The following is a 15,004-nucleotide window of genomic DNA, read 5'->3' as shown; positions in this document are numbered from 1 at the left end:
TGGGGAAAATTTTTTATATTTTTTTAGTACATTGTTAAGGTAATTTTCTTGCTTATTTTGGGGCGATTTTTGTTAAATTGCTTGTCACTTTTCTGTAACGTCATCTTGNGATATGGGGAAAATTTTTTATATTTTTTTAGTACATTGTTAAGGTAATTTTCTTGCTTATTTTGGGGCGATTTTTGTTAAATTGCTTGTCACTTTTCTGTAACGTCATCTTGTTGCGCCCTTCTTTGTAATGACTGGAAAATAAGAGCCATCTACTGTTCATCTCCATGAACTAGTAATATTTGCATTACAGTAGTGGATTGGGTTTCCTTTTCTAAAAAAATGGTTAAAAATTGGGCCACATTAGGATGGAAACCAAGCCATTGATTAGATCACTCTCCAAAATCCTCGTCACATAAAGGGGTGTTTCCTGACATTCAGCTCGGTGCTGTTATCTGTGATGTAGGCTTGTCCTGTTGGCAGTAGACTGCATGTGCTCTCGATGGTGTTGAGCTAAAGTGGGTGATTGTACAGTGGAGGTGATGAAAAGTATCGCAGTGTTTACCCACCAGTGTAGATAAGGCCCTCCTTTTTCCCCTAGAGGGAAATGACCACAGTCACACAGAGACAGAGTCACAGAGAGAGCCAGAAGGCAGGTGAGATAGCAGAGTTTCCCAAAGGAAAATCTACATGTGTGAGACGATAGGAGTAACAAATTAACAAGAGTCGGCCACAACAGAGAATAAAAGGCGGACTACAGCAGAAGGACGGAGGTCTAACCGGAGTCAGCAGGCACTACCCTCAGCCATAAGTATGACTTGCCATTAGCGAGCTGACGGGGCATCTTGTGACTTTTTTTTTGCCCGAGAGAAGAGGAAGGGAGTAGTGAATGACAGGCACAAAGCCAGTGGAGCCTGTGCTGTTTTTCCGCTCTCCCCGGCTTTGACAGTTATGAGCAAGAACGAGTCGAGAAGACAACTGTAAATAAAGCCAAGAGAACAGGGCACACAGCCTGAAGGAAAGTAATTACTACAGCTCTCTCTCACTCTCGAGTTACTTGAAAGACAGTCAGTTTGGTCCGCGGACTCAGTTCTTTAGACGGCTTACACACACACACACACAGGAGCACTGGTTGTTGAAGTGTGTTTTGGACTTCTGTGGGGGGGACAGTCGGCATGGATGTTGGTTTCTCTTCTTTGCGCTTGGAGGCTGTGGGAGCCATGAGGACAGCGCTGGTGTCCGCTGAGAACTTACAGCTCTCTCTGAAGACTGAGCTCAGTCAGGAAGAACAGGCCCTCACACACTCCAAGAGTAGCCCCAAGGAGGCACACAAAGCCGGGTACTGTAGTAAGATCACCCACAGAAACTCTGATAGAGACCTACCCTAAACTGTGTTTTTGACTTCCTTGACGTAAGTTTAAGTCCAGGTTTGTGTTTATTTCTAATGTTGCTCACCTGGATACTCAAGTTTGCAATGCCTTCTGGAAGAAAATGTAAAAGTTTTCAAAAAGTGACTATTGTTTAAAATATGGACGCATTTAGATACACAAACTTAAAAATCATGTTTTGAAATACGTTTTCTCCTAAGGTTTGGTATACTGCTTTTTTTGTGGGATAGCAAGCTAAATCTTCCTATTATTGCTGCTTACTTTTTACATGATTTAAGATTATTTTTTTATCTCAAAAAGTATAATAAAATTCAGGAAAAATATATTTATTATTTTAAACAAAAGTTCTCTATTTTTCAATAGTGTACTATTTGAAATAAAGTATTCTTTGACCAGCGCAAAATATTTTTGTCAGGCAGATGACAGTTTATTGCTGTTAATGTTTGCATCAGAAATAGGAATATTGAATATAACTTGGTTCCTCAAACTCACATTTATGTACTTTATTGAACATAGTATAGTATTAGGAGTAATGCATGACTAATATTTTTTTTACTAAAAAAAAAAAAAAAATCTTACGTACCCCCTGAAGTGCTCCAGACTACTCCTTGGGGTACACATACCCCCATTTGAAACACACTGATTTAAAATTATGTAACTTTTTTACTTACTCATGTGTTTCTGTAATAAAAGTGGAATTTAAACAATTGAGTAACTTAGACTAGTGATGAAATTACACTAAGCTCAGTGATTCTCTACTAAAGCCCAGTGTTTTTTTAATAAGTGCTGTGACATCCTCACTATCGCAATGTCATCATACTGATTTTTAGCAAGTGTATTTTTTATCTTGTTCACTGTTTTTATTAAGTGTGTCAAAGGAAAACTTCACCCACAAAATGACCATTTGTATGTAAAATGCTCACCTTGTGTTGTGTTGAATTTGTGAAGAAATCTTTGTCGGAGAATCCAAAAAAGGCAAACATTCTCAATGAATTGAAGGAATCAGGGACGTGCATTTAAAACTCTCTCACAACTTGCTCAGTATTATCCAAGTCTCATTTTTCCAGTCTACTGTGAACAAACACATGCATTTTTGCCAAGATGTCGCAATATAAAACACTTGAAGAAGTGCGTGCTTAGCTAGGTTTGCATTTGACCTGTGGTTGAACAGAGTTCGGATGCATGCGCATGCCCAGGCACAGATCTGTATGAACTGATGTGTTTCAAATCCTGACATTTTGGCAAACATAGTATAATATAGTTTTGCTGCTGTTGATTGCGGACCCTGTTCACTTCAATACATTAAGAATGTCTGCCTTTTTTGGATTCTCCATTCAGCATGTTGGTATGCGAGAAAAAACTAACTTTGTTTTAAAAATTCAATGTAAAAACATGGTGTGTAACTGATACAAAAAGGGTCACTTTGCAACTGAAGCGTTCCTTTAAGTTTGCAGTTTGCATGCTAATAATTTATAATTCGTACAAAGTACAGCAGAGGCTGATGGGGATGTCATTAGTTTTTGGTCATAAACCAGAGAATTGGACAGAATTTTGAGCAGATGATAGTGCAAGATGAAAAATCTGGTGAGTTATTATGCTGTGGAGAACATGAAAAAAATACTGCAATTCATCTAATAGTTGTTGATACACAGTATTTTAGTCTTGACCAAATGGGCTAAAAGCCATTCATTCATTTCCTTCCCAGAAAGGTACGCATGATCTGCATCCATAGAGATCTAATCATTGTATTTCTATGTCTGTATCTTTTGTTTTCTATCTAGACGTTACCTCTCTACGTGTTTAGCCTCTGCGTGGAACAACCAACCTGTGTAGTTGTACAATAACAATGTGTGTTAGCATTAGCCAAAGAATGTGCATTGTCACATCATGTGAGTGAAGGCTGTTTTAGCAGAAATTTAGCGTGATGCTGCAGTGTGCAACACTGAAGATGACATTCTTGCTGTTTGTTTGGGTGCATTGTGAGTGTGCTGTTTGGCTCCTATAATGACCAGAACTGTTCGGCCTGTTGGAGCCAATGTGACCCTCACATGTACCCTGTAACCTGTGGAGCTGACACAGATGTTGCATACAGGGAGCGTTCACAGCACCTTTGGTCAAGCTCTGACTCTTGAATCTGATTAGTCAAGTCCTCACAGCACAGTTTACTATAAAGCCTTGTCTAATGTTGACCATAACAAGAATAATTGAGAGTATTTTCTCTCTTTTCTCAGGAATGAAGACCTTAAAGAGATGTTGGAGAGCAACAAGGAGTCGCTCAAACTGGAGGCCATGAAAAGGATTGTTGGGGTGAGGGCATCATGGGAATTCTCATACAAGACAGAGTGGAAAACCTTTTTTTTTACAGTTACTAACAGTGTGTCTTCAGTTGTTGAATTAAATATGGGTGGTGGTTAAAATTGCTTTATTGTTTGATTTGTTTCCAGCTGATTGCCAAAGGGAAAAATTCGTCAGAGCTGTTTCCTGCCGTGGTGAAGAACGTTGCGAGTAAGAACATCGAGGTATGACAATGACATATATCACAGACAGTAACCCATCACCATCACTGCTGTCATCTTTACTACAGCTGGTTGTGATGATTCAGTTAATTCTCGTGTGACACAACACGTGGATTCTCTGCATGACATTACATAGGAACTTCCCCTTACAGAACAATACTGTAAGCTTTATCTGCTTTGTATTTATGTACAAAGTTACAAAAACAAAGTAACTGAAAATAAACAAAATATAAGATAAAAATCTTTTTTGATGCAAATGAATAATCAATCATATGCGCCGCTGTATGCAGAAGTAATATAATCAAAAAGATTTTTATGTATTTTACACCAACTGTATGCTCACTGTCGCACCTTAGCAAACTTGGACATGTTCCCACTGGTTTTACTCAAGAAAAAAATGTCTAAATTAACCCATCAGAATTAGTATATCACAAAAAAGAGAATAAGAAAAAAAATGGGAGCGTTATTAGACCCATAAAAATAAATACATATATAAATATTTTAATGCAAATTTGTTTCCAGATTGTCCATTGGTCTGTCCCATTCTTGTGAAGACAATATCTCAAAAGCACCTAGAGGGAACTTTCTTAGGTTTGGCACAAACTGAGATCTGGGTAGTCGGAGGTCAAGGTCAACATTTTCGGCCAAAACACAAGAATTCATACACTCATTAACACCTCATACTGTAAACTTTTTAGACGTGTGTTCATAATTATTCTGCCCAATCCAGCACACACATGCACAGCTCATTTTAAAAACAGATACATTATGAATATATTTCATAGAATTTTCTTTGCTAAGGCATTATATTTTTAGGTTGTCTGTGCGTCACATTCTTGTGAATGTGATATTTTAATGATGCTTCGAGTTTGGCACACACATTTAAGGATGCACTGATTAGATTTTGGTGGTCAAGGTTTAAGGTCACTGTGACCTCACAAAATATGTTTCTGGTCATAACTCAAATATTTATGCGCTCATTACGACAAACATTCATGCAAATGTCTCATAGGATGAAATAATGGAGTGAAAATAAATTCTATTCAAAAGGTCAAAGGTCAGCTTTACTGGGATGTCATAATGTGCAGAAACACTTTGGTCCATTATTCAGTGTCATATCTCAGTAACAAAAGTGGACACATTTGGTCAGATACTGTTTCTTGGTCAGATTTGCTCAGAGAAAAAAAAGGTATATTCCCTTATCAATCAATAGTAGCACATATAGTTTAAAAACATGAATCGGTGCAGCAGCAACATTAAAACACTGTAAGATGCTATTGGTTTGTGTAAATACTCCACTAAACCGTGGCAGACTTGTGCACAGACTATTCCAGTGAATGACCAAACACTAAGCAGCAGCTCAAGAGGGGTTCCCATGCCCAGAGCCTGTGAATATTGATTAGCAGCAGCAGAATAATCAGGTAGCGTGAGGGGCAGCATGTGAGCGGGGGGCCTGAAGCCCGCCGCTGTGTGCAAGGCATGCAGGCGAAGCAGCTCATGGCAGGGTAGGGGAGCAGGTGGGTGGAAGTAATTGGCAGAAGAGGGCCCACAGTCACGTCTCCTCTCTCCCACCTCGCATACACCAGCTGCTAAGGTAGCGCCAGTTTCTCCTCTCTCTCCCGGTTTCATCCACACTTTACTCACCTACAGTATTCCTCACTAAAAATGGCCTCTTCTCTCGTTCCCACCCTCATCTCTTTCTCTGCCAGTTACCACGAACCGCCATTGATCCCCGCTAATTAGCAAACATCACAAGAGCATGAAGGTTATTGACAGTGTTGCGTGATTTCATATCAGCACGCTTTATTTTCTTTTAATCACCGTCGTGCCCTTAATTTTAACATCAGATTTTAAAGCATGAATGTGTGTGTTTGCATGTTTCGGCGCAGTTGTGCGACAAGAGGAGAAACGATGAAAATAACATGAAATCTTCTGCGATGCTGAGCAAGTCGTAGGGCCTTTAATCGCCTGCTTAGCGGTTCAAAATGAAATCAGTCGTGTGCTTTGTGCTCAGAGAAAGCAGATCCTTGAGGGCAGATGGGCTGTGTCTGCTTTTATAGTGAGTAATGCCATTAATTCCAGCAGTAATGACCAGAAGGATGATGGAGAACTGTGGTGCTCTGCTGCAGGTCAATACTCACCGCGTTAGAGACCACGCTCCTGATTACTAATTAAACTCTAGGAGATTGTACCTCAAATGTCACCTTACCCCTGACCTCCACCTTCAATCAGTTCTTAAGTGGAATTATAAATAGATCCTAAAGTAAATCATCATTTTTCATAACACTTTTATCCCAGTTCAACTATTAATGAAGCCATAGCCTTATGTAAGCATAAATCTATCAAGGAAGATCAGGGCCATGCTGGAAAAAATACCTTAGATTTCCCTGAGATATTAAGAGAGACAAGTGATCATTTTTGTAAGAAAAAAATTTTGAAAAAAGTTATAATACTGCAAGAATAAAGTTGCAATTTTGGAAAAAAAACGTTTTAATAAGAGAACAAAGCTATAATTTTCAAGAAAAAAGTCACCATATTATGAGAATAAAGCCATAGTACAATGAGATTAAACTTGTACTATTTAAAAAAAAAGTTGTGATTTTACCAAACAAGTCATAATTTGAGAAGTTGTAATATTACATGATTAAACTTGTTAATTTACAAGTTTAATTATGTAATATTCTAACTTTATTCTTGTAATATTCTGACTTTTTTCCTGAAATAATGACTTTCTTTTAATATTATAAGTTTTTATTTTTAAATTATGACCTAATTCTTATAATATTATTACTTTTTTGTAAATTTTGTAATATTATGGCTTTTCTACTAATGTTATGACTTCTTTCTGGCATTTGAGTCCTCACGTAATGTTTGACTTCTCAAAATTATAACTTTTTTCTCGTAACATGACTTTTTTTCTTGAAATTATGACTTAATTCTCGTAATATTATGGCTTTCTCTAAAAAATTAACTTCATTCTAATATTCTATCTCTTATATTATTTACTTTTTTTTACTCTTTCTTATTTTCTTTTTTAAAATCCTCCTTTGTAGAAATAATCTCTGTTAGTTCTCTGATGTGAATTAGCAGACGAGCAACCTTTGGCCTCCAGTTAAACCCGTCAGAAAGCAGGACAAATATTATCTCAGGCTTTCCAGCAAGAAAAGAAGAGGTGTGGAAGCCAAAAACACAAGACGGCGGGGCAAATAACTCAATGGCAATTTCTGAACGGGAACAAAAATACATAAACTTGCTCTCTGCCTGAAACAACACTGGATGGAGTCTGCAGCTCATGATACCAACACAGGAAAACTTTCCATACCAACTTTTTTCCCCACATTTCTTGAAATAATAAACTCAAATTTCCTGCAGAAAAACTGAGCTAAGAGAAGACTCTTCCTGCCGTTTCATTCGTTATTGTTCATTTTATTCCTTTTATAGCTGCAGTCTTTAATCCTTTATTAACAACACGCAGCACCCTCTCACATAAACCTGCTGAACTTAAACAACACAGCTGGTTTCCTTCTCAAGTACTGCTTTAATTTCCCCTTAAACCTAATGCCTTTTGATGTAATTGTTGTTTTCAGCTGAAGAAGCTTGTGTATGTGTACCTGGTGAGGTATGCAGAGGAGCAGCAGGACCTGGCTTTGCTGTCCATCAGCACCTTCCAGCGGGCCCTAAAGGTAAAATCACAATTCCTTGTTTCCATCTTTGGCTCTTCATTATTAATAGCATAGTAAAAAGCTGTCTTTTCATGACTTTTGTCCTCATAACTGAGATGTTAAATGAGTTCTTTTTAATTATCTCTCTGTCTATCTCTGTGTCAGGACCCAAACCAGTTGATCCGGGCCAGCGCTCTGAGGGTTTTGTCCAGTATCCGGGTCCCCATAATCGTCCCCATCATGATGCTGGCCATCAAGGAGGCAGCAGCTGACCTGTCTCCGTATGTCAGGAAGACGGCGGCCCACGCTATCCAGAAGCTCTACAGGTACACTCCTGTGCATCTCATGTTCACATATTAAAGCTGAACTCGTTAGACTGGCTCACATTTCCACCTCATTCTGAGCTGTTAATTCAGTTAACATATGGTAATGTTGATATAAGGGGCTTAGCCCTGCAGTTATCTTGCTCTTATCAGCCGAGTCTTTCTGAGACTGGCATGGATCAAAGATTGAAATATGAACAAACTGGTAAAACTGAACTTGAATGGACCAGTTGCATATTTATTTTAATGGCTGGCATTAGATGACAGCTCTTTGTAAGACTAAGGCTGTGTCTGGAATTTCATCTATTTATTGCACAGTGCTTTTTATTTATTCTGTGCCAGTTTATTGTTGTGTCCTTAAAAATCCCCACAATGGAACAAAAAGAGCAGTGTTCATAGCAGGGCTGCAACTAAGCATTATTTTCATTACTGATTAATTTGCTGATTGTTTTAATTAATTGCCGTCTCAATTTACATACACTCTAATATTCCACTATTATTCCAAATATAACTATATTCTTAAATTTATACAGGTCATGTAAACAGCATATTCTGTTTAGATATTCCAAAAGAAGCCTTTTTTCCATAAAATAAATAGCATAAATAGCATTTTCCGATTAAAACATTTGATATGCAGATATTATTTGGGTTTTAGTAGCATTCTTTGACATGTATATAGTGCATTTCATATGTGACTGACTTGGGATTTTTTTTCTGCAGTTTGCAACACATGGCCTCCACCAAATAACTAACGCTTTGCACAGCTGGGGTACCGATGTACTACCAAAAGAAAAGCTCACATTTCTGTTCAAAAGGAGAAACACACAAACTTTTAAACATTACATTGACATCAACAGGTTTTTGGATACATGCAAGTGTGCAACCATGACATTTAAAGAGGCTGATTGAAGGAATGAAAGAGGGAGGCTATGTTTGTACGCATCGACATGTTGGCCACCAGTGGAAAACATTAAAAAAAAAATCTTATTTTAGCACAAAGAAGCAAAATGACAAGCGACTCCAGCCGTTCTGCCTTTCTTTATATTGACGTGTTAAAAGTTATGTTTGGGCACATTTAACATGTACGGCTGCATGCTGTCGGGAATTTTGTGGAATATTTATTTTCATCAGCCATGTAAACAGCTTAGTTGAAATAGTTTCTTTTTTTTTTTTTTTTTTAAAATAAGGGCAAAAAACAGAATATTTTGTCCATGTAAACATGCATTTTGCCTATAAAATGTCAGAAAATAGTGAAAGGTTCCCACAACAAATTCCCAAAACCGAAGATGATGATTTAAATATTGTTTCTTTCAACCAACAGTCCAAGCTGACAAAGTTATCTGAATGGGAATCTGAATCAAACTCCTGCAACACATTCAGTGTATAATCAGATATGAGAAAGAAAAGCGGCAAATCATCATATTTGAGAAGCTTTAACCAGTAATTATTTGGACATTTGGCTTTTAAAAGGACTAAAACAATTGCATCTATTATGATAATTGATTAGATGAATTTCCTGCCATTGGTCTTGCTGCAGCTCTATCCATGTTGTGTACAAGGAATGTCTCAATCCAACGCAGAGCTGTTCACTGACAGCATATACACTGGATTGATTTTAATTACTTTAATGTACTTAATGTCTGCACTGTGCAGCTGTATTATCTTGGAAAATAGTACTGGGCTAGGATTATCTGACAGATACTCAATGTTAACCCTTTGAACCTGGAGAGACGTCACTTTTCTCTTGCTGATTTTAGATGCCTTTCGCAAGTATTTAAACCTTTGTAACCTCAGCATATTGGTGAGATTTCTCTCAAAAACATGAGGAAAAAATACTGATGAGCAACTTGTTAAGAAATGCTCCACAAATTTCAAGAAATGTATAGATTTAGAAAATTATTTTTAAAAGACAGGGGAAAATGTCTAGGTAAAAAGAAAAAAGCAAGGGAAAAACTGTGTTTAGAATTATATTATTACGTTTTAAAATTATGTTACAGTTCTTATAATTTTTAGGCACTTTTAATTATTATTAATATTATTTATAATTTTCAGGTGATTTTATTGTATACGTTTATAGTTTCTTGCAATTTTTTAGGCAATTTATTCTGTTGCTCTTTTTTAATAAAAATTTTCAGGTAATTTTCTTGTATGTTTTACTAATTTCTTGCTAATTTTTCGGTAATTTCTTTTTTTTTGCTCATTGCATTCTTCTCATGTTTTTGAAAGCAATCATGCCAATTAGCTCTGGTTTCAAATGGCTAATACTCAAATTGAGATCAGGGGCAAAAAAATCCCTTTATTGGGACATCCCTAACATGTATTTCACAGATGCGGAAATGAACAGTTGTGCAACACAATATTGGTCAGTGATGACGCAGCACAATGACAAGTATCATCGGTCAGTCACAGTCTAGATCAGAAACCTGCTCGCAGACAGTTGATGTGACACACTTGAGCAGTCCGTATTCTGTGCACAGAGAGGGGACATAATTTAATTTGTAAGTCCATCAAGTTTTCATGTTATGTGAATAATTGCCATTCCTTAGTTGACAATTTGTCTCTCTCGCTCTCCGTTGTCTCCAGCCTGGATCCAGACCAGAAGGAGCAGCTGATCGAAGTGATAGAGAAACTCCTGAAAGACAAAAGCACAGTAAGTACAGGGTGAGCAGCGAGTGCTTGCACAGTGCGATTCCCCCATGCTGGAGAGCGCAGACCACTGGAGGGCGCCCCAGTCAAAGCCATCCTCCTCCTCCCAGCTCTCCATCCCACAGCTCATTCGCCAATGCCATGGTTTGTTAACACCCACTTAAACCCACACATCTTCAGATGCTCCTTGTTAAGTGTCCATTTGGAAGGAATTTTCGCACTGATGCTAGTGTCAGCTTAATTTTCTCAAAGGCCAACTTCTCTTTTTTTTTTTTTCCTAACCCACAATGGACCGCAAATCAGTCAGATTCTCAAATTCTGTGTTTAGGCCAGTCACAGACACAACGCAGGCAGCCCATTAGGAGTCAGCAGGCAGCACATTAATTTGAGGAGGTCACAGTGAATACTAAGGGTGTTTAAATGCCAATTTCAAATATGTAGACGTCGGCCGCAGGATGCCGAGCGTGTTTGTGTTTGTACGTGCAAGTCATGCACAGTTTGTTGTAATTATGTATTCATAGCGTATACCTATCATTATACAAACAAAACAAAGCAGCTCAGGCCAAGGGGGGGATGGAAAGCCCAGTACCAGATGCATAGCATATTTAGCCCCAGACGCTAACGAAGACAGATGACTTCTCCCCCGCTGGAGAGCCACATAGCGAGGCTGGGGACGGAGAGAGAGGGCACTATCATCACACAGACACCACAGCACTATCAGTCTGTGATGAATGGCGAAAAAAACCCAAACATAGTGGACGCTTAATAGCTATCAAGCGGTGCATTTTTATGACGCTAGGACGATATCGTGTAGCATTTAGAAGTCCCACCACGATGGTGAGGTTTCTTGCCATTTTGTTTCTATTTCTTTGAGCTGGCAGTAATACGATGCAGTGTTTCCCCGAGATGAGCTGTCTTAGAGGCGAGGTGAGGACTGCGGGGATGTTTATGCTACACATTTTGATTAAATAATAGTTAATAGCTAAGCTAAATAAGTTTTAAAGATGTATTATGCAGGAATCATCAGCTGCAGACGAGGGATCGACTGATATAGTTTTTTCTGGGCCGATACCAGTACCGATTAATAGTTGTTGATAAGACAGATAACTGATAATTGGAACCGATATGTGTTAACAATAAAAATGAAAATATTTCTGTCCAAATTTAGATTCTTGAACATAATAAACTTTGTTTAAATGCCTTTAGCAAATGTTTAATCAAAACATTCAACATCATATGCAGCAAGTTTCCAGTAAAGTGAAAATTTAAATAAAAAATGAATAAATAAAAATAGCTCCTTGAGGTTTTACAAAGTGAAATTTCCTCCCATGCTGTCACTTTTTAATTAAGTAATTTTATCATAAAATTAAAATACCGATACAGATAATCATCAAAATGCTAAATATCTGTCCCAATAATCGGCCAGGCCAGTAATTTGTTGACCCCTACTACAGATCCAATCTAGCTTCAGAATGAGCTTTGACAGCTTGGCATTTGGCCTTGCTATATTCATGTGTTCTGGGGGTTTTTTGGCCCTCTGTTAGCAGTTTTTGTGGTGTCCAGTCTGGCCCCTGTGTCCTGAACTATGAAACTTGTTCAACATACCCATGGTGTCTTTTAGTTTCCTGGCTTAAGTAACTCTAACACTGGCTGTCTGAATAAGCAGTATGGATGTATCAAAGAAAGTCTGGATACAGCTATGGAGGCGGGGCTGCGTTCATTCCTATGAGAGCTGCTCATTTGTGCATGAAGCAAAAACAAAAAGCTCTTTTCCAGGTATAAGATACCCTGATCCAATGGCCCATGAGGCATGCACATTTGAGACTTATGGCAGCTGAGTGTGCCCGGGCTTCAGCCGGCAGAGCGACTGATTTCTGGTTTAGTGCTTCGCTAGCTTGAATGGCGATCCAAGAAAATCTAATCTTGCGGTTCTTTTAGAGTTTCCAAATGTTATAGATCTGGATGGCTTAAATCTAGACAGTGAAATTAGTCGTTTTGCTGAGGTTTTGTCACTCACAAAAAATTCTCCACTGATGTACAGACGTCTATGTGAAGTCAATGAGAAAAGTCTTTCTGGGCCCGTGGGCATCACATGATCCACGTTTGGCCACTATTTAAAATTTGCATCAGAGCCTGGCGCACTTCTGGGGTTTGGGTACTACAAAGCTGGTTATAAATTTTCGTCAGTCAACTCTGGATTTTCCCTATCCAGTCTCGATCGCGTTTACGTGAAAGAGGCGAGGTTGTTAATCAGGAGTGGCGTCATCAGAACCATGAATGAGGTACGTCTTAAATTATGATATGATAGCCTCTGATATGGTAGCCTGATACTGTTAACCTCTGGTGACGTTCTATTTATGTGACAGCAAAAAATCCTATCGGTTGGTGTTAAAATGTAAATGACATCCTGTAGTCTTACAGCAGAAAAAGAAGATGTAGAAACTTTTTTAATTTTTTAATAGAAGGCCAAGACTTAAAATACATGAAGGTGAGTATATTTTTGCTTAAGATGGATGATGAAGAAACTACTCCAAATGACGTGTAAAAACACTTAAAGTACTGCCAGACTGTTTCTGCCAATGTGTGGAAAAGTAGCATTGTTAATGACTGATGTTGTTTATCTGACCCAAATTTAAAATTACCCCCTATAAATTACCCCTATAAATTACAATAAATTATCCCCTATATACCCCTATTTAAAATAACAGGAGCCAGTTAATTGTGTTGATTATTTATCTATTAAAAGATAATAATGTTATTTTCAGTGATCGTCACACAGGTGACTCATGTTATTCTGAGCTGCAGTGATGAATCAGAGTAAAATCAGCTACACTGTTAGATATCACTGTGGGAATATATTAAAATTTTCACAATTACAGAAAAAACAACTAAAAATCATCATATTTTTAGTGTCCTAAATGATCTCTCCCTGTGTGAGAGTCTTTGTTTTAAAGCCAGAGTGGACACACAAAGCCTGGGGCAAAATTATTCTACTAGTCTCATGAAAAAAATGTTAACTGTTTTTACCCATCACTCTAGACTTTCGCCCATGTCAGGACAAATTTTTTTCCAGTGATGTGATTGGTCAGAGGTCGGAGAGTTTGACAGGTGGTTCTGATACCTTGAAGTTGCTGTGGAGCATGTTAGCTCTTCAGCATAAGTTCCCATGGGGATTTCTCCTGGTAAAAAGTGAACCCGTTTTGTAATACTAAAAACCCAGCGTTAACCCTAAAGTTACCTTGTTTGTTCACAGATATTTCGGTTGTTCCACCATACACCATTACTCTTTGGTAACTGGGGATAGCTACCCAGGGAAAACAAAAGCACTATCCTCTTCCTGTTGTGTTTGTGGCTAAATGGTTGCCCTGGATTTGCAAAACTCTCAAGAGCCACTTTATAACAGCATGTCTCACTGTTATATGATATGACAGTCGCTGTGGTTAAGGTCTGGCTAGGTTTAGGCACTGAAAAGCACTTGGTTAGGTTTAAGGAAAGATCATGGTTTGGGTTAGTTCCATCAGGTGTCCCTAAAGTGATTATTAGAAGTGGGGCTGTATAAAATACTTATGAATAGTTTGTGTAAAACATACAGTAGCAGGCAGTGGGTGCATGCTCCCAGCTTGCAGAAACAGACAGAGCACACACTCCACAAAAAACCCATTAATGTCAGTTTAAGTGGATTCTATACAGTATTTTAATTGCTTTACCTGTCTGTCACACAGCCTTTTTCCTTTGGCACTACATTTCTCATCAGCCCCCCCTCAGCTGTTTGGGTCAGAAAGTGCTGGTAGCGGCTGTTACGCGATCTGACTGACACAAAACTTAGCGTTAGCGTACACTTAGACTGATATTGTATTTTTAAGGTAGGGTTAGGGTTGTGGTTATTTTTTAAAGTGGCTAAAACATGTTTTGATATCAACCCCTCTATACAGCAGGGTGATGCTGAGCTGTGGGGTGCACGCCCCCTCTTTTTCTGCAAACTGGGAGTGCACTGACCACCAACTACTGTGTGTATTGCACTGAGTAAGTGCACTACACAGAGTAGTATCTCATACAGCCCCACTTAAATAATCCCGAACATTTTAATGCTATTAATTGCACTTGTGTTTGTTCTGCTGTGTTAAAATGGAAAAGAAACGCTGTTCAAACACTCTGCCGTCACCTCACTTTGCCTTTGACATCTTGAGGTTTGTAACACAGTTTTACCATATCGGACATTAATGAATCAATTTAACAGCAAATAAGTTAATTAATTGAGGTAACTGGTGTTTAGCTGATGTCAGTATGCTGCCTACAGGAGGAGGAAACATTTGGTTATTGTTCCAGTCTGTGGCATTGTCCAGGCCTCCTGACATTTACCTTTACAGATGTGCCTGTTTGGCTAAATGGCTGTGACACACGGGGGGCCTGCTTATAGGCAGCATGGTTTAAAGAGAAAATGGGAAGGGCCGATGACAGAGACAACATAGGAGTTTGTGCAG

At 38.4% G+C, this 15,004-nt stretch overlaps 1 protein-coding gene across 1 annotated transcript in view; it reads left to right on the top strand.

Moving 5' to 3' along the window:
• The first annotated feature begins 629 nt into the window (after positions 1-629).
• Positions 630-15,004, top strand: part of ap3b1a (adaptor related protein complex 3 subunit beta 1a) — a 78,427-nt gene continuing 64,052 nt past the window's right edge. The window contains exons 1-6 of the mRNA XM_042509046.1: positions 630-1,327; positions 3,608-3,683; positions 3,821-3,895; positions 7,480-7,575; positions 7,720-7,880; positions 10,461-10,527. Coding sequence (XP_042364980.1) covers positions 1,164-1,327; positions 3,608-3,683; positions 3,821-3,895; positions 7,480-7,575; positions 7,720-7,880; positions 10,461-10,527 — 639 coding nt within the window. The 5' untranslated portion in view covers positions 630-1,163. The remainder of the gene's footprint in view (positions 1,328-3,607; positions 3,684-3,820; positions 3,896-7,479; positions 7,576-7,719; positions 7,881-10,460; positions 10,528-15,004) is intronic.

The sequence above is a fragment of the Plectropomus leopardus genome, chromosome 20 (genome assembly GCF_008729295.1).
Source record: "Plectropomus leopardus isolate mb chromosome 20, YSFRI_Pleo_2.0, whole genome shotgun sequence".
Classification (NCBI taxonomy): domain Eukaryota; kingdom Metazoa; phylum Chordata; class Actinopteri; order Perciformes; family Serranidae; genus Plectropomus; species Plectropomus leopardus.
The sequence above is the reverse complement of the archived record's forward strand: the minus strand, read 5'-3'. Positions and strand labels throughout refer to the sequence as shown.